General features: G+C 40.7%; 1 protein-coding gene across 3 annotated transcripts in view; it reads left to right on the top strand.

The window, feature by feature from the left end:
* The window catches only part of TLN2 (talin 2), a 261,616-nt gene extending 244,140 nt beyond the window's left edge, over positions 1-17,476 (top strand). For all 3 annotated transcript variants that reach the window (XM_073652730.1, XM_073652729.1, XM_073652728.1), the window contains 10 exons: positions 3,304-3,420; positions 6,503-6,688; positions 6,779-6,886; positions 6,968-7,073; positions 9,669-9,793; positions 10,323-10,448; positions 14,385-14,447; positions 14,941-15,123; positions 15,463-15,588; positions 16,897-17,476. In XM_073652730.1, the coding sequence (XP_073508831.1) occupies positions 3,304-3,420; positions 6,503-6,688; positions 6,779-6,886; positions 6,968-7,073; positions 9,669-9,793; positions 10,323-10,448; positions 14,385-14,447; positions 14,941-15,123; positions 15,463-15,588; positions 16,897-17,025 (1,269 nt within the window). In that variant the 3' untranslated portion in view covers positions 17,026-17,476. The remainder of the gene's footprint in view (positions 1-3,303; positions 3,421-6,502; positions 6,689-6,778; positions 6,887-6,967; positions 7,074-9,668; positions 9,794-10,322; positions 10,449-14,384; positions 14,448-14,940; positions 15,124-15,462; positions 15,589-16,896) is intronic.
* Positions 17,477-20,204: the final 2,728 nt, after the last annotated feature.

The following is a 20,204-nucleotide window of genomic DNA, read 5'->3' as shown; positions in this document are numbered from 1 at the left end:
TATTGGTTATGGAAAGTATTCAGGCCCCTTTTAAATTTTTCAGTCTTTGTTTCATTGCAGCCATTTGGTAAATTCTAGAAATTTATTAAAAAAGAAAAACTGAAATATCACATAATCATAAGTATTCAGACCCTTTGCTCAGACACTCATATTTAAGTCACATGCTGTCCATTTCCTTGTGATCCTCCTTGAGATGGTTCTACTCCTTCATTGGAGTCCAGCTGTGTTTAATTTAAACTGATGTGACAAGATTTGGAAAGGCACACACCTGTCTATATAAGACCTCACAACTCACAGTGCACGTCAGACCAAATGAGAATCATGAGCTCAAAGGAACTGCCCAAGGAGCTCAGAGACAGAATTTTGGCAAGGCACAGATCTGGAAAAGGTTACAAAAGAATTTCTGCAGTACTCAAGGTTCCTAAGAGCACAGTGGCTTCCATTATCCTTAAATGGAAGAAGTTTGGGAGCACCAGAAGACTTCCTAGATCTGGCTGTCCAGCCAAACTGAGCAATCATGGGAGAAGAGCCTTGGTGAGAGAGGTAAAGAAGAACCCCAAGATCACTGTGGCTGAGCTCCAGAGATGCAGTAGGGAGATGAGAGAAAGTTCCACAAAGTCCACTATCACTGCAGCCCTCCACCAGTCGGGCCTTTATGGCAGAGTGGCCCGATGGAAGCCTCTCCTTAGTGCAAGACCTATGGAAACCCGCATAGAGTTTACTCAACAACACATGAAAGACTCCCAGACTATAAGAAATAAAATTCTCTGGTCTGATGGGACAAGTATAGAACTTTTTGGTGATAATTCTAAGCGGTATGTGTGGAGAAAACCAGGCACTGCTCATCACCTGCCCAATACAATCCCAACAGTGAAACATGGTGGTGGCAGCATCATGCTATTGAGGTATTTTTCAGCTGCAGGGACAGGACAACTGGTTGCAATTGAAGGAAACATGAATGCAGCCAAGTACAGAGATATCCTGGATGAAAACCTCTTCCAGAGTGCTCCGGACCTCAGACTTGGCCGAAGGTTCACCTTCCAACAAGACAATGACCCTAAGCACACAGCTAAAATAACAAAGGAGTGGCTTCAGAACAACTCTGTGACCATTCTTGACTGGCCCAGCCAGAGCCCTGACCTAAACCCATTTGAGCATCTCTGGAGAGACCTGAAAATGGCTGTCCACCAATGTTCACCATCCAACCTGAGGGAACTGGAGAGGATCTGCAAGGAAGAATGACAGAGGATCCTCAAATCCAGGTGTGAAAAACTTGTTGCATCATTCCCAAGAAGACTCATGGCTGTAGTAGCTCAAAAGGGTGCGTCTACTCAATACTGAGCAAAGGGTCCAGAATACTTATGACCATGTGATATTTCAGTTTTTATTTTTTAATAAATTTGCAAAAATTTCTACATTTCTGTTTTGTTTCAGTCAAGATGGGGTGCAGAGTGTACTTTAATGAGAAAAAAAATTAACTTTGTAGAATTTACCAAATGGCTGCAATGAAACAAAGAGTGAAAATTGAAAGAGGTCTGATTACTTTCCGTACCCACTGTATATGTGTATGTTTGTATGTATGTGTGTATACATACACATACATACTCACATACATATTCACATCCAATTTCTTAATTTGGTAGCAATTTCATTTTTAAGGGGTGGTTTTCTTTGTACACAAAACTCTTAGTACACACTAGACCAGGGGTCCTCAAACTACGGCCCGCGGGCCACATGCGGCCCGCGGAGGACTTTTATCCGGCCCGCCGGGCTATGGGCGGAGGAGAGGAGAGCGGTGTCTGTGCCTGCCCTTCTCCTCAGCTTGCTCAGGGCCCCGGCAGGCGGATACTTGCCTCTCCCCGTGCCTCTGCAGATCCGCTGTCTTCCTGCTCTGCGCTTCCTGTGACGTCTCAGGTCAGAGGGTGCGGTGACGTCTTTACACCGCGCCCTCCCGAGTGCCGTCACAGGCAGCGCAGAGCGGGACGACGGCGCCGCGACGCTGGAGTCCAGACCAGAGTAGAGCAGCGGCAGCAAGTGAGAAGTGAGGTGAGTATTGGATTTTTTATTTTTTTTTTAATGTAGGGAGGCATAGGTCATTATATGGGGGGGTGACATCCTGCATGGGGCATGATATGGGGGGGTGACATCCTGCATGGGGCATGATATGGGGAGGTGACATGCTGCATGGGGCATGATATGGGGGGGTGACATGCTGCATGGGGCATGATATGGGGGGGTGACATGCTGCATGAGGCATTATATGGGGAGGTGACATGCTGCATGGGGCATTATATGGGGGGTGACATGCTGCATGGGGCATTATATGGGGGGGTGACATGCTGCATGGGGCATTATATGGGGGGGTGACATGCTGCATGGGGCATTATAAAGACAGGGGAGTGATATCCTACATGGGGCATTATATGGGGGGGGTGACATCCTGCATGGGGCATTATATGGGGGGAAAGGGGACATCTGCATGGGGCATTATATGGGGGGAAAGGGACATCCTGCATGGGGCATAATATGGGGGGGGGGTGACATGCTGCATGGGGCATAATATGGGGGGGTGACATGCTGCATGGGGCATTATATGGGGGGGGTGACATGCTGCATGGGGCATTATATGGGGGGTGGCATCCAGCATGGGGCATTATAAGGGGGGGGGGGACAGCCTGCATGGGGCATTATAAGGGGTGGAACAGCCTGCATATGGCATTATAAGGGGGAAACAGGCCTGCCTATTGGGAACATTTACCTGCCTATTGGGGACGTTTACCTGCCTATTGGGGACATTTACCTGCCTATTGGGGATATTTACCTGCCTATTGGGGACATCTACCTGCCTATTGGGGATATTTACCTGCCTATTGAGGACCTATGCTGCCTATTGGGGACCTATGCTGCCTATTGGGGACATTTACCTGCCTATTGAGGACCTATGCTGCCTATTGGGTACAGTTACCTACCTATTGAAATACCAGTTGATTTAACTTTACTTGTTCTTAATTTTAAATATTGTATTTTTTCCTGTATTGTTTTTTTTACTACAAAATAAGATATGTGCAGTGTGCATAGGAATTTGTTCATAGTTTTTTTTAAAAACTATATTCCGGCCCTCCAATGGTCTGAGGGACCGTGAACTGGCCCCCTGTTTAAAAAGTTTGAGGACCCCTGCACTAGACTGTTAAGTGTCTGTCATCCTGGAAATAAAACTTGTTTCTTTAGTAAGTCCAATTAATACAAGGCATAAGTTTTTATGGCACAGTCGTTATCTAACAAGTCTATAATTACTTTTTTCAGGTTATGGTGACTAATGTTACTTCTCTGCTGAAGACTGTAAAAGCCGTGGAAGATGAAGCTACACGTGGTACAAGGGCTTTGGAAGCCACAATTGAGCACATCAAGCAAGAGTTAACTGTAAGGAAAATTAGGTTTATTGTTGAGCCTTATAATGCCCAGACAGGATGCAAATGGTGATGGAAATATGGCTGCAGTCCAGTGCTTATAAATGCATGAAGCTGCTTGCACTGATTACAGTGTGGACTCTCATGTCGGGTAGACTTGCCAGAATTAAAATGTTTTTAAAAATAATTATTGCTGTTATTTTTCTAGTATTCTACTATACTACATCACATGTCAAATTACATGTTCATAAATATTAATATTTCTGCTAATTTTAATGTACCGGCTAGTCTTATTTGTGAACTTTATCAATGTGATAAACAAAATTTAGTTTATTTTTTTTTTATGCAAAAGTTTTCTTATCCTGTGTGGCAATACTTACGGACCATAAGTAAATTAGCATCTTTTACTAGGGGCATATACTCACTGGGTAACTATCAATACACAAAGCACCTATCAATGAATGGAGTCAAATTCCACTTCAGTATCAAAATTGCAATATTGTTAAATAATTACTTATACTTAAATAAAATACATATTAAAAATATTGATGCGGAAAAAAAATCACACAAAAAAAACTGGGGAAGATTTAATCAGAAATGAATCCGTATAAAAATGCACCAAAGACGCAACATATTGATATTACACTATCCCTACTGGTTCCGAACAAATGGTTAATCATATAATAATCAATAATATTAGCTCTGTACTACTCTGAATGGATACAGGGTGAGCAACATAAAAAGGCCAGGTTAACAGTAATACCTACAGTACAAAGTCCGAAGCAGAGGAAAACAAAGTTAGTTATCCTGGAGAAAGTGTCAGAGAAAGGATTCAGAAGGATCTAGATGAGCTTGAACAATGGACAGTGACTAATAGAATGGTATTTATCAGGGAGAAATGCAAGATTCTACTAGAATAATGAAAATTACATCTACAGAATGGGAGGAATTCCAGACCTCATCTGGAATACTGCGTCCAGTACTGGGCACCACATTTTAAAAAAGACATTGAAAAACTGGAGCAAGTTCAGAGAAGAGCTACCAGGATGGTGACCAGTCTACAATGTCCTATGAGGAACGGCTAAAGGATTTGGTAATGTTTAGCTTCTAAAAAAGAAGGCTAAGAGGAGACTTAATAGCGGTCTACAAATATCTGAATGGATGTCACAGTGTAGAGGGATCATCTTTATTCTCATTTGCACATGAAAACACGAGAGGCAATGGGATGAAACTGAGGGTGAGAAGATACAGATTAGATATTAGGAAAAAACTGACAGTGAGGGTGATCAATGAGTGGAACAGGCTGCCATGAGAGGTGGTGAGTTCTCCTTCAATGGAAGTCTTCAACCAGTGTCTGAGATGGTTTAGTGAATCCTGCATTGAGTAGGGGGTTGGACACGATGACCTGGAGTTCCCTTCCAACTCTAGCATTCCATGATTCTATGAAGCATCACCCCATATTCATTGGGAATAGTGACCAGCTGATGGTCATGGTTAATATTACGGTATATGATAGGAATGATGAGATCCAGCAGTAGCAATCATGCCTTGATAAATGTATCTTCTTTATTATAAATCAATAAAAACAATGTGGAAAAAAACAGGCAAAAGTTAAAAATCACGATTTCTAACTTTAGGATGGTTTTACTGATAATAAAGAAGATACATTTATCAAGGCATGATTGCTACTGCTGGATCTCATCATTCCTATAGATTTATCTTGTTCTGCTCCAAGTGTTCTATGCACAGGATGTGCCTGACTTTCAAGATTGGGATGACAGGAGAGCTGACTTTGTTCTAAGTTTACGATTGTTATCTCATGGACCATTTGAACCGGGCCAGAAGGGATAATGCAATACAAATAAGTTTTTGTGATTTTTGTGTACTGATGGATTTTTCATGCAATCTTCCCAGGTTTTTGTACATATGAGTTTAATGTTTTTCATGTGCCACATCAAGTTTTTAAATATGTAAATATTGTAATCATGTTTAAGTGATAATGATTATTGTAATTTTAATATTGAAGTGAGGTGTGATGATCTTTTATGCATTATAAGATACAGTACAGAAGATAATCTTACCAAATCAAGCAGTCGCCCTTCATTCCATATGTCCAAAGTGCAGATATTTGGGAAATTTACTTGGCCTCATGAAAACATAAAAAACAATGGTGGAAAATATCAGTCCATTAAACTGCAGGAAATGGTGACAATTATAAGGAATAAAAGATACTCACCAAAGCACAACAATATTAGGACTGCTGCAATCCGGATTGTCAGATACGTCCGGGGTAAAGGATATACATCAAGTAGAAAAATTGGAGTCTCAGACACTGTTCGTAGGAAGGTTAAAACCACTGGATTTATTTCAGAATATTTAAAACCAAAACAAAGAACAATAGTTTAAAACATAAAGATTAGATTGAGAATGAACGTGTTTTCGATCCAGTACTTGGATCTTCGTCAGGTGGAGCTACATATTATGATTCATATTGAGAACGAACATATCTTAAAGTAACTTTAGGGAAATAGTTTTTTTTTTTATACATGTATTTTCTTTTGTTGCAGATATATATATATATATATATATATATATTTGATACTAGATATGTTATATATGCATATACACACCTACACATGCAGGAGTCTGGGAAATCTGTATTCTTTTGAGTGTTATATTTACTGTCACCACTAGATGTTATGGTAGTGATGGGAATCCTGCTCTATGTGACCGTATGAATTATAAAATGTTTTGATTGTAATCTTGTATGCAGACAAGTTTTGATATCTAAACAACAGTTTTTTAAATAGCCGAACGCTCAAAAAACACTGCAGTTAAACCTAGAACCATAACCAGCAGGGCGTGAAACTGACGAAGATCCAAGTACCTGGATTTAAAGCTCGTCCGTTCATTCATTCTCAATCTAATTTTAATGTTTTACACTACTGTCCTTTGTTTTGGTTCTAAATATCCTGAAAGAAATCTAATGCTTTTAAGCTTCTTATGGACAATGCCATTGATCTGCAGGAAGCATTGGGTGCAGGGATTATCACTTTTTTTTTTTTAAACCCATTAATGTAAATAATATTTCCCAGGTCTTCCAGTCAAAAGATATACCTGAAAAAACCACAACACCAGAAGAATCAATCCGCATGAGCAAAGGAATTACTGTGGCAACAGCCAAAGCGGTAGCGGCTGGGAATTCTTGCAGACAAGAAGATGTCATTGCTACTGCCAACTTAAGCCGCAAAGCAGTGTCTGAAATGTTGACAGCCTGCAAGGTGAGTTATATATATGGGGAGATACAATGTGTGATGTAAATATGTGCAGATTAAATGTCTGCGAGTTATAAGTGAACATTGTTTTTGCAGCAAGCCGTTTATCACCCAGACATAGGTGAGGAAACCAGGGAGCGAGCACTAAAATACGGCACGGAATGCACGCTAGGATACCTGGAGATGCTGGAACATGTCCTAAATGTGAGTACTTTATTTTATGAAGGTGGTCTACATGAAAGTTAATACAGAATATGGTTTAGTCACTGGTTTTTATCCATTTAGATTTTGCAGAAACCCACTCCAGAAGGAAAGCATCAGCTCACTGGCTTCTCAAAACGAATTGCATCAGCTGTGACAGAACTGATCCAGACAACAGAAACTATGAAAGGTAAGACCTCGCTGCACAAATTCGTGTACAGTCGTGGCCAAATGTTTTGAGACTCATACTAAGTTTGGTTTTCACAATGTTCGCTGCTTCATTTTTTGTAATGACAAGTCTTTTTTGTTATTAAGAGTGATCAGATGAATTCCAAAAAGTTGCAGCTTCAGGGATCTTCTCGTTAGCTCAGGAGAAAGTTTTAACGAGGACAAGGCAGCTAATATCACTCTGTCGTCATGCCGATTTGAATTGTAAGGGCAAAATTATTGCTTTAAAAGGAGACTGGTTTTTGAAACCAGTGTTGTCTTCTGCTAATCCAAAGGAAACGTGCTGCAATTGTTACTTTACAATACTTACGTGCAAGGACATTGCTGCTTGTAAGGTTGCCCCTAAATCGATCATTTATTAAATCAAGGACTTAAAAGAGAAGTTCAATTGCAGTGAAGAAGGCTTCAGAGTGCCTAGAAAGTCCAGCAAGTGCCAGGACCATGTGCTAAAGATGATTCAGCTTCGGGATCGGTTTGACATCAGTTCAGAGCTAGCTCCGGAATGGCAGCAGTCAGGTGTCTGTGTATGTGCAATATATTTGACCACAACTGTAGAGTGTCAGAAATCAGACAAGTCAGAGAATTTGTAAAGGACCTGTCACATCTCCTGATATGTTTGCTCAGGGTACTCCTCTTAAAATAACAACTTTAGAGCATCTTTTCTTTGAATCTTGTGTTGTGCCATTCCTCTCTTATTCCACCTGGAAATGTATGATTGAATTGGCTAGTAAGTCTTACCATCTCCTACTAGGCCAATGTAAATGCGGCATGCCCATACACAATCTGAGGCTGTCTAATCAGTTTAACTAGAGAAATGGTAATGCCCAGTTGTCATTTTAGTTATACCTTTCTAGGAGGACTAACAAGAAAGGTACAGTGCTTAGGTTCGGGAGGGGGGTTTAGAAAAGATGGCTCAAATTTTTTTATTGTATGTGGAATGCAAGTATTTATTTTACAATAATCTCAGAAATAGTATGCATGTGTATTTAAGTGGGGCATGAGAAATTATCTGCTGTCAAACCCCTTGAAATTCAATGTGCCCGATACATGTCAGTCTGTTGACCAGCTTTTTTTGATAAACAAAATATGTCCTGGATAACCCCTCGAAGCCTTCTTTAGCTGGGCTGAATAATGCACTTGGCTGTTTAATAACCATATTCTTTATGTGAAGTTCAGGGACCTGGTTGGAGGTGAGGAATCTTTACCTGGTTTGCTTATCACTGATGCCCTGAACATTTGGATGCATCAGTGAATATATACCATATTTTTTATTCGCTTTTGGCACATTTTTGAAAAAAAAACATAAGCAAGTTTTTTTTCTCATTATACTTTTTGGATCATCAATGCAAAACTGCATATCAAACATTATATAGAATTGGTTCCCCCCTCACAGTTGGTACCTCTCAGAGAATAATAGATTTTCTCCAAATTTGAGCTGCTTCTGCTAAAATGGAAATAGTCTTGGTCCTGTAATACTTAGGGAATGTGCACACGTTGATTATTTGCTGCAGATTTTCTAAACTAAAAATTCAGCTCTTGACAGGAAAAAGTACACATATATTATGCACATTTTGGATGTTTGGTTTTTTTTAACTGCAATGTTACTTGTGTTTTTGTTGTTTTTTATTTGCGGTTTTATGCATTCATTTGAATGGGTGAAAAATGCTGCAAGAATTGACGGGCTGCACATTTGTAAAAAGGCATTAATGGTAAAAAATACCCCAGGAAAAAGAACAGCATGAACTTTCTGAATTAATTTTTGCTGGTACTGTAAAATGCGTCTTTTTTTATTCACGAATAAACAAACTGAATAAATACTGCAAATACAGAACGTGTGCACAAGCACTTAGAAAAAATATCTGATTTGCTATTAATTTGTCATTAAGAAAAGTTTCGTTCACTGTCACGTTTTGGGTTTGCCACAGAACAGAGAGGTTCCTTGCTGCTACTAATTGACACAGCATTGTAAGCGAAGGACTAATCAAATGAATAGCCATTTGCAGAACCTTCTTTTTTAAAGGGGTTGTCTGGCCTACAGCTACAAGTCTACGGTCATTCTAGGTCACTGCAGACTTGGGAATCCTCACATCACGCCCACTGCGCGCTGTGAGAATTCTCTGGTGACAGTGCAGGGAGCGGCAGACAAGTGACTGCAAGTAAGCGATTTGCAAACATTCGGTCACATGCCGACTAGATGGGCATGAGACTCGGTAAGTCTAGTGGGAATGTGACCGGAAGTACACAAATCGTATACTTGCGGTGGCATGACTGCCCGCTCCTGGAACACAGTGTGCACGATGTGAGGATTCACAAGTCTGCAGTCACACAAACTTATAGCCTTAAGCCAGACAATCCCTTTAAGTCCTTGTTTAGGGAAACAGACAAAGAATAGCAGTTCTATGTATTTTTCTGCAGTGTCCTCTCGACGGGTCTTTAGTTTCTTCTTCCACTTTTATGGACCAGCAATACCTAATGTTTAATGTCTCACCCTTTTTCCTGTGTCACACTATATAGACTAGTGTCCCCTATCACCTTCCCCATCTTATTGTGATTCCAGGTTCAGAATGGGTTGATCCTGAAGATCCCACAGTCATTGCGGAGACAGAACTTCTTGGGGCTGCCGCTTCTATTGAGGCAGCAGCTAAAAAACTGGAACAGCTCAAACCACGAGCCAAGCCTAGAGTAAGTGTTAATTGATGCCTATGTCAACCTACAGAATCCAAGCGTCCATACAACCTCTGCCATCTCATCCGTACCTTTTTGTGAAGGTTTTTTTTTTGCCATGTGTCGGGTGTTACATCACACTTGTTATACAGAGAACGGCTGAGCCCTTTTCAGCTATCTATTCACATAGAAAGTAGGGCTCAGTTTTACTAACAAATGTGCGGATTAACCACAACAGTGTCTGTTGTAAAATTGCCTCAGAATTAGAGGATTTTCCTGACGGAGAGCCACATCCCATCCATGTCCCCTTCTGTCAGTGGAATCGGTCCAAGAAACCTCTCCTGCAGCCTCTGTCTGATATGTTTGATATATTAGGTTGTTAATTCATTCAACTATATATCAAACATATTGCTACAGTGTCCTGCGTGTGCTCCAGGGCTGCGCTGGGTTCTAGAGAGCTACCGCAGGATGGCCACCTTCCTTTTCATTGCCATTTTACCCGACGTTTTCTTATCCTCCTTGTAATCCTTCCTCTTTTGTATTTTAGCAGGCAGATGAGACCCTCGACTTTGAGGAACAAATCCTGGAAGCGGCAAAGTCCATTGCAGCTGCCACAAGTGCCCTGGTGAAGTCTGCCTCGGCCGCACAGAGAGAGTTGGTGGCACAGGGCAAGGTAAGAGGGCTGGTGGTAATGTGACAACTAATGAATGAGGATATAGATTCCATAGTCAGTGTTAGAAAGGAGAAAAGTCTTGTCTTATTGTATCATGGTCATCAGATATGGAAAGCAGCAAACCAATGCAAATGTCTGATTTTATTGGGTTACTGTGCATCATCTCTGGGTTAATGAACTATTTGGCTGTCATACATGTCAAGTATGCACTTGCTGTGACTGGAGCAGGCAGGTTGGTTCTTGTTTGCAGGTTACTGCTTTGATTGCTTTCTTCAAATCTGTGTGAGGACATTGAATCTTCGTATGGTAGTCTTTCTGATGTTTAACCATTTACATGGACTCATTACAGACCTCTTTGCTGTTTCCTAGTGATGGTGTCATATAGCGTTTGGGTGCTTTTTGGGGATGTGCAGCTGAATATTTTCATTTTTTAATGCAAATCTAAGTGGACCAAAGAGGGATGTTTTTACTTTTACATAATTTTGGGCAAAAGTTGCTCAGCATTAGAAGCTCACTTTAAAGAGGACATGTCACTGAAAAGTGGGCAAATTTTGCTCTTACTTGCAGGTAATGAAATAGTAGGGTGTAAACTATTGATTGTATGCCAGCCTTATTTCCTGCCTCACACATGGCCTAAGAGGAGATCGATTATTCTCCCTACAAGTGGTCCAGGTTCAACCAGATCTGGGGTAGTGGTCCCGACACATTACTCCTTCCCCCCCCCCCCTCCTTTTTTTTTTCTTAGTATAAGGGTTCCTCAGGCGATGAGATTTATATATTGGCACAATCGCCCATCACGCTGGCCAAAGATTGATGATGGCAGTGAGATAGGGCTGCCACTGGTTATCTCAATGATCCCGCCGGAAGTGCGTCACCTGTATCCACTTCCGCTTTATAAGATGTTGGAACGCATATTGCGTTTCACATGCTTTCTATGACACATCCGGTCCAAATATCTTCCGGTTCCTGTTAAGTTGTAACCCAATATGCTTTCCACCAATGAATTTGTGGTTTCTGGCCGGTATTCTGCCATGTCACTTCCTAATTTGTAGAGGAACTCAAATACGTTCTACCTATTCCAATATAAGATTGGTATAGTAAGTTTGCAGAAAACACCAGGTCACCTTTAGGAGAATTAGTTGTACACTAGTTATATTTCATGTATTCGGTATACGTAAGGATATATAGATTCGACACCTATATCATCCCATAAAAAATATGACGGAAGATGGATTATCAAAAAAATAAAATATTATCTGAAGTGTACATGAATTAGCAATAAATCCTAATGACCCTAAAAGAATAATCGCTATTATAAAAAGTAGTGATATATAGGATGTGACACATACAATGAAAGTATGGGAGTAGGATATAAAAAGTGTGTATATAAGATGTAATATTGCAATGTTAAATCAATATCCTCAGTAAAATAAAAACCTAATGGGTTAATAATAAAGCAGGAAATAACTTGTATTAATGACCATATTTCTCAAAAAGTATGGTGACGGTCAGTGGGAGGGGAGTGAGGGGAAAAAGGACAGGGGCGGACAATAGAAGCAACAGAGGAAAAATGATTAAATGAAACAACTGTAGGTAAGCTGTTCTTTTTAAGCCTTTGGGTTAAACTGATTCAAACCAAAACATCCATTGGCTCTCTATGTAAGAGGATACGGTTCCAACCCCCTCGACTAAGGGAAAAACCGCGTCGAGACTACTACACCGGATCCGGTTGAACCGGGATCACTTGGAGGGGGAATAATCGACTCCCACATCACCCCATGGGCCATGTGTGAAGCAGGAAATAAAGCTACCTAATTGCACTCTTAGCTATATACATTATATGACCTTTCCTATTGATTTAGTTATGTTTTTTTTATTTCGTTTATGTAAGGGTTACTATAGGGATTGTCTTGAGGGTGAGCCACCGGTGAACGGGTGCGCCATTGCATTCATAGGATGCCAACCTCCATGGTCCGGCCTGGAAAAGGTTCCCAATAGGGAGGGCTTTATTAGGGATATTTTATTACAGGTCCCTTTTATATATTTTATGCCTGTTTGATTCCCATTCATGCCCTCTCTAGCGTTTGATTGTGACTTCCCATTTTCCTGTATTTGTGTTATGCACTTTATTGGGATCTGTATGATCCCAAGAGGGTTATCTACTTATAATTTTACTTATTTCTATATAGGGTATTTTTTTTAATATATACCAATAAAGATTTATACTTTTAATAGAGGTATTTTGTGGCATACAGATTTTGCTCTTCTTTTATTCCTTTTATTTTCTGTTTTTCCAAAATCCTCTGTATAGTTCCAGGGATAAAGTTCTTTTTATTTAGTGCTATTTTATATGGTCTTTACTAAGGGGGTGTGGCTTACAGGGTAATTATGCAGAGCAGCCTAAAGACACGCCCATAGTGAAACCTGTGAGCCACGCCCCCTCTAAAATTAGCACTAAATAAAAAGAACCTTATCTCTGGAACCGCATGGCGGATTTTGGAAAAATCGAAAACGTAATATACTGGGGAGTAGTCAGAATGTAATAAGAGCAAAAGCTGCCCACTTCTGATCTGGTGATAGGTGGTCTTTAAGTACAACACACAGATCTGATCCGCTGTAGTAAAATCTAGAGTTCTCCACCCTAGGATGTACTATTGCAATATACACATGCTCAGTATTTATCAGTAAATTCCATATATTGGTCTTACATCTGCAGTGATCGGTTTGTGCTTATGGTATATTAAGTATTATATATTATGTACCTAGATAAATCAAACGTTATTTTAAGTGTACAGAGATGAGCGTTCCAGTCTTACATGTTTGGGGGCGCTGCATTGTGTAATGATGTCTGACGTTTAATAATTTAACATTAGGCTGTTTTCCGAAAATGATTCATTTGCATAGTCTGTTGTTAACCATCCTAAATGGCGGCCTGCTTGTAGTATTGTTCTTACGCTTTAGCATTTGGCTGGCATTGGAAGTTAGAATATTAACCTGAAAGTTAGATCACTTGGATCCTTCCTTCTCCCAAGAGTATACCCAATATATATTGTGCCTTTCCACAGATGCGGATCCTAGCCTTTATTTAGTAAAATAATTTTTGTTTATTAGGAATAGAAGGAGCTGTGTGAAAAGTTAGTAGGACAAGCTGTATTATATTGCCAGCCGTCACACATTATATAGTAGGATCGATGTCAAGAAAGTGATCATTGTTTGATCTGTCTCCTTCCACATGTCCAAGGAGCATTTGTAGATGTGCACGTCGTGTCACTTTGCCAATATAACATCATCACTGGAGCTTGGCAGGAGTAGAATGACGATATGCGATTTGATGAGGTGCAGGAATGGCTTCCCCTCCTGACCTTGTCATTAGAACTCATGAGTCTGAAGTGGGTTAATCCCTCCTTAGTATTTGGTAACCCACAGCTTTATCTCCTCCTGGATGGTGTCCAGTGAATGGTTACATGACCAGTCTAACCCGAATACCAGGGAAATCCCTGGCTGGCTGCGAGTGCGGAAAGCTGTTTAGAGTTGGCACTAATGTGAAATACTACCTTTAGATGAAAGACTTGTGGATGTGTATTAGAAAACTCTCAGCAAAGGTGATTACAGGAGAAGAATGTAGAGCGGGATGGGATATATGGTGCTAAATGTCAATGATCTAGTCACGTCAACCAAATAATGGCCATCTTAGCTGTGTAATGCAATGCACTCCTCTAGTATCACACGAATGGGGATTTTCTCCTATACGTAATGGAACAACCCAGAACACATTTTTTGCAATTAGTTGCTATTTCTTCAGCAGTAAAATATTTTGTGACTCCTGGTATTTTATTTGCAGAGAACGTGCAGGGTATTAGTAGCTTTGTGTCCATCAGTCATTTAGTGGCATCCTGATTAATTAATAACATTAGTTTATTTCCTATTTTGTTGCAGGTTGGCGCAATCGCTGCTAATGCAGCAGACGATGGTCAGTGGTCCCAGGGACTAATCTCTGCTGTGAGTATTGCTTTTTACCTCCATATTGCTTAATGCTTGCTCCTAGAAAGTAACATCAGTAAATTCTTACATTAATACAACCACCACATAAGCTGCCATTGATTTTTTAATACCCATTTCTACTTACCGGTATCATCTGAATATTACATTTCCCACTAATCCAAATCTCTGCACTTGCAAGCCATGAAAACTAGGTTCTTCTAACGAGGCATCAAGCATCATAGCTAACCAAGAAAGCCACCATGCTTTACAAAAAATGCTAAATCAAGGACAGAAGCTGATCCTCCTGTCCTTGCCAACCAACCAACTTCCAATTTAGATTGTAAGCTTTGTGATACTAAACACGAATAACTTATTAAACAGGCTATTTGTAGCCCGCAAAATCTGTAGCCCAACTAACATTGCATAGGTTCTTATACAGACTGCAGCTGTCCAAAACTGCAGGCAACTCTATCCGTTTTCTGGTCATTTGGCCACTGTTGAATTCTTCTAGGCCAGGATGGTGGCTGCGGCAACAAGCAACTTGTGTGAATCGGCTAACGCCTCAGTACAAGGCCACGCCAGCGAGGAGAAACTGATCTCCTCTGCCAAGCAAGTAGCCGCATCAACTGCCCAACTTCTGGTCGCCTGCAAGGTGAAAGCCGACCAAGACTCGGAAGCCATGAGAAGACTCCAGGTAGCTTGCTTAAATCTACATTGGATTAGGCTTGACTGTCACACAGAACATGGATCTATCTATGAATAGTAGATATAATACTATGGATATAATTAGGTTATCAATGCTTTAACAAATACATGAATACGTGTATATGAGAAGATAACAGCAAAGCTCACAATGGAATTGGGGAAGCCCATTCATTTCATGATTTTGATTTTTGGTTTTGTTTAATTGGCTAAATATTGTCCTTTTTCTTTTATTCTAACCTGCTCTTCACTTCTTATCTGCTGTTTTTGTTATTTCCTCATCTCCCCACTTCATATTCTGTCTTTCCACACCTGACCTTCTTCTCTACAGGCTGCCGGCAATGCTGTGAAGCGAGCGTCTGATAACCTGGTCAGAGCAGCCCAGAAAGCTGCCTTCAGTAAAGCAGAGGAGGATGATGTTGTAGTGAAGACAAAGTTTGTAGGTGGAATTGCACAGGTTGGTAAAATCGGGACTATTTCTGTGTGCAATGGATGTACCTTGTATGTCTGGAGTAGGGATTAGTGTTGAACGAGCGTGTATTGTTAAACCTTTCGACGAGCACGCTCGGGTGCTCGCCGATTATTTTCAGCATGCTCGACATCTAATTTAGTGTCGCCACGGCTGCATGGGTCACGGCTGTTAGACAGCTGTGACACATTCAGGGATTGCTTTATAAAAAGGCATCCCTGCATTTGCCGAGCACGCCAAAATTCTCAGCGAGCACCCGAGTGTGCTTGTCTAAAGGGTTAACAATACACGCTCGCTCAACACTAGTAGGGATGTAAGAATGTCGTCCCGTACATTGGAATATCTCCAAATAATGACCTCTTACACCACTGGAAATAACAAAAGTGAGATTTGTAGAATAACTGTATACTGCCCAAATGGCTCCATGTGGCCTTTTCCTTACTTGCAATTTGGGGAAAATTATGGTTTAACTTTGTTATTCCACAAACTGATTTGGTATTAGGATTTATTAATAATTTATTTATGATTAAAAAAAACTGTGCTCGAAGCAATGATTTATAATTATACAGCACAGTCTTCAACACAATTCTTAAAGGGTTATTCCTTAAAAAAAAAAAAAAAGTTATCTCCATTGATGGAATATCGGGTAACTTGCTAATTTCTGGGGATCCCAAGACTGGGACCCTGGTGTTCTCAAGAAGGAGGCTTTGCAGCCCTGTTTTGAATGGATTGGAAGGTGTTAATGATCAACCTCCACTTTACTCATTGTACATGGGACTTCTGGAGGTAGCAGAGCGCTGTAGTGTACTGTACTATTTCTGGCAGTTCCATTGACAAAAAAATGAAGCTGAGACCGAGAAAACGCACCCTCTCCACATCATTCAAAATGGGCCTCGCTCTTGGGGCTCCAGTGGCTTGATGTTGGGATCGCTGGAGGTTCGATCAATCACATCCCAAGCGATCAGAAAGTTGTACTCTAATCTGCAGATAGGGACTAGCACTTTATGTGACTAGCCCTTTGACAATACTTTTTCAGTGGCTGTTGCCCAGAGACTTCTATGTCACACTGTATTTAAAGAGCAGTTTGATCTGCTAGTCTATACAGCAAAAGAAAAGATATACCGTACTAACATATACCTGCCTGCTGGAGGCTATTTTGGTCTCTGCCTGGTGAATGGATCTACGGATACTTTTAACTTTGAAGTGTCAGCAGATGGAACAAATGTAAACTGCAAAACTTGAATGTACCTCATTGTGAACAGAGCCTGATATTGCGTATGGATATTTTCCTTGTAGATCATAGCGGCTCAAGAGGAAATGCTAAAAAAGGAGAGAGAGCTGGAAGAAGCGCGAAAGAAACTGGCCCAAATCCGTCAACAGCAATATAAGTTCCTACCGTCCGCCCTGAGAGAGGAGGACAGCTAGTGATCCTTCTTGGCTGCAAACTTGGAATCGGTCTGCTCTGTAGGAGGAAGGGACAAATGATTGCTATGGCGGGAAGCCTCCCTCCTCGTCTCCCACTGGATTCTAAAACCACTATTACATGGAGGGGGTAGCGAGGGTTTTCTAACTCTGAAGACACAGTATTATTTCCCAAGGTGGACATACCCAATTATATAAAGTATATATAAAAGATAAACAGCGTGGGGGCCTAAGTGACTGTGACATAGGCCGCAGCCCCTGCTGCAATCATGTGTGCTTTTAATGATTGTCCCCCTTTTCATGTAACCACTCTTGTTGCAGGTGCCTGCAATGCAGAGCGAAGCATAAGAGGGGTAAAATGACCTTTTTTCTAGTATGTTTTACAATTTGATTTGGTCACTGGATCAACTATGTACCCTGAAATGATGTACACAGCCTGTTGGGAATTAAAGGCACTTGTAATTAAGCAGCTATGTGTGAAGTAATGTGGTTATTATCATGGAAATCTGGATGGCAACATCTCACGTACAATTAATATTCATGATCTATCTGAAGCTCAGGTGTATGTCTGATCCAGATCCAAACTTTTATACTTTTGGAACTATTTGTACCTGACATACAGTGAACTCCTTTGAGGCTACCACCCATAATGGTAATAACAGTGGTCTTCTACACTAGGGGATAAATTTGGTATGAATATGTGGTTGACCTGATTGTGTCCAGGGAATCTGATTGGTGTAAAAGCTGGGGGAGGCTTCTCAATGAGATGGATTTGGTAGCACTTCCTTACCCTTTTACTCAGATACTGGCGACCTTAGTTTTTTTTTTTTTTTTCAGATTTGCTTCAGATTGATCCTCCTTTGTAACAAAATATAATACAGCAGTGTTAGTGTTTGATAGTAAGACATTCTATGAAATGATTAATCATTTATGATAAAAAGCTCTGGTGTATCAGGGCCAAAGTATCTAAAAAATGTTCAGAGTGTTTACACTGGCATAAAACACTTAATTGTTTTCATCAATTTATTGAAGATTATACAACATAAAAAGTTACAACATAACAAGGTTACATCATAGAACAAAAGAACAAACTGCATTTCTCATTGCTAATTAATACTGTCTGGCAAAGTTAACCCTACCCTTAACATACGATGTGTCTAATATCTTAACTAAAAGTATAAGACACCTATGCCAGACACTCCTCATCGCCTGGGGACTAATGTGAGTCAAAGGAGAATGAAACCAAGGCTTCCATACCTTATCAAATTTTTGAGGACAATGTCTATTTTTGTATACCACGCTCTTATGTATGAAGCTGCAGTATTTATCATATTGACCCAATGTGAGATCCTCAGGAGTCTTCTATCCATCCGGCTTATGGCTTATAGCAGTGTTTCTCACCTTCAGTCCTCAAGAATGACCAACAAATCATGTTTTCAGGATTCCCTTAGTATTGCACAGATGATGGAATGATTACCTGTGCAATACTAAGGAAATCCTGAAAACATGATCTGTTGGTGGGCCTTGAGGACTGAAGTTGAGAAACACTGGCTTATAAGCCTTCCGAGCCAAAAACATTGTTTCACTGAGAAGAGTGCAAGGCCAGGTCTCCTCATCAAGGATTCCAAATAAACACACCTTAGGGCAGTGTAGTATATATAGTTTATGATCTCGAAGAGGATAGCGATGACCTCTTTCCAAAAGACTGCAATAGCACGGCAATACCACATCAGGTGTATAAAATCTGCCGCTTTTACCCCACATCTATGGCAATCTGCAATGGTGGATCTACCCATTTTATATAACCTGCTAGGTGTCAGGTGTCAGATGGACTATATTCATTTGGATTAGCTTGTTATTAATTGCCGGTGAAACATATTGTGGGGAGGTCAAGGCTTTGCTCCAATCCTCCTCTGATAAGGGAGGGTGTTACCATCCTCCATTTTGCCTCAACCAATAATAGCGATGAGGAACATCTCGTGCTTAGTAACTGGGTGTATAAAAAGGAGATCAACCCCTTTTGTGGCTCTGGCTCCTTAGAATCCCAATCAGGGGACAAGCCTTAGTTGCAGATACCTAAAGAAAGGGTGTCTGGGGACTTGATAGAGCTGTTGACGTTGATCAAGGGAAACAAGAACACCCTGGATATATACTTGTGCCAGTGTCTTGACCCCTAAGTTTGACTAAAACTGTGTATCTTCAGAATGTAGCAATTTGGGAAGAGCACTGTTATGCCATAAGGGGGACTCGGCTACTGTGGTCTTTTGAATTGAAAAATCTTTTTTGTGGCTTTCCACACTTTGATAAATACTTCATTTTGTTCACATCTTTTGCAACTATCCAGAGTTGCTGAAGAATGTTGCAACTTTTTCTGTTTTCACGACAGTTTCAAACAGTTGTGTCTAAATGGGATGAGGCGGGATGGGGCATGGCTACACCCACCCATCAAATTCATGGAAAGTGGCTGTTATTCTTCCTGACTGGAGTAACAGTTCTGGCAAGGCGCACTGAGGCACCCATCACTGATGGCATGCACCAAATTTATTGAATCACCATTCCAGCGTTTTTTTGTTTTTTTTTATTTTACCACTGGAATGGTGCTTCTGATCTAAGTTCCTGACCATAGTCTCATACTTACCTGCCACCAACTCCACTCCGGTCAGTCTTCAGCAGGATTTGACCTGCTGGATCGGTCCAGTGTTTGCTGGGCGAGCTGGAGGTCACTTTTTCAATTCAAGTCTATCAGAGCCTCATTCTGGCTCTCAGAGATGTATATTGAGAGCTGCGGGACCGGAGGGGCGCTAATAAAAGGTGAAGACGCCAGCTGGCAGGTATAAGACTAGGTGCAGAGACCTTAGATTAAAAGCACCAGTTCAGCGTTGGGGAAAAAAAAAGAAGAAACGCTGGAGTGGCGCTTAAAGTAGCACATGCCTCTTAATGAGGAATGTGCAGGATTTTTTTTTCTCAAAACAGCCACTTAATGAATGTGATTGGGGCTCCATAGCGATAGGTGTTGTACGACAGCAATTCTCAGACAAGTTGCTAGAGCAAAAACATTTCAACTTGTCTACGACTTGATGTTTCAAGACTATTTTGAAGCTGTGATTTTGCAGTTTAAAAAATAAAAAAAAACACTTGCAAATAAACTTATGTTGAATACTATGGCAAGTGAGTTGCGACCA

Source organism: Phyllobates terribilis, unplaced genomic scaffold (genome assembly GCF_046119375.1).
Source record: "Phyllobates terribilis strain yellow unplaced genomic scaffold, ASM4611937v1 Scaffold_11__3_contigs__length_659146591, whole genome shotgun sequence".
NCBI lineage: Eukaryota > Metazoa > Chordata > Amphibia > Anura > Dendrobatidae > Phyllobates > Phyllobates terribilis.
The sequence above is the reverse complement of the archived record's forward strand: the minus strand, read 5'-3'. Positions and strand labels throughout refer to the sequence as shown.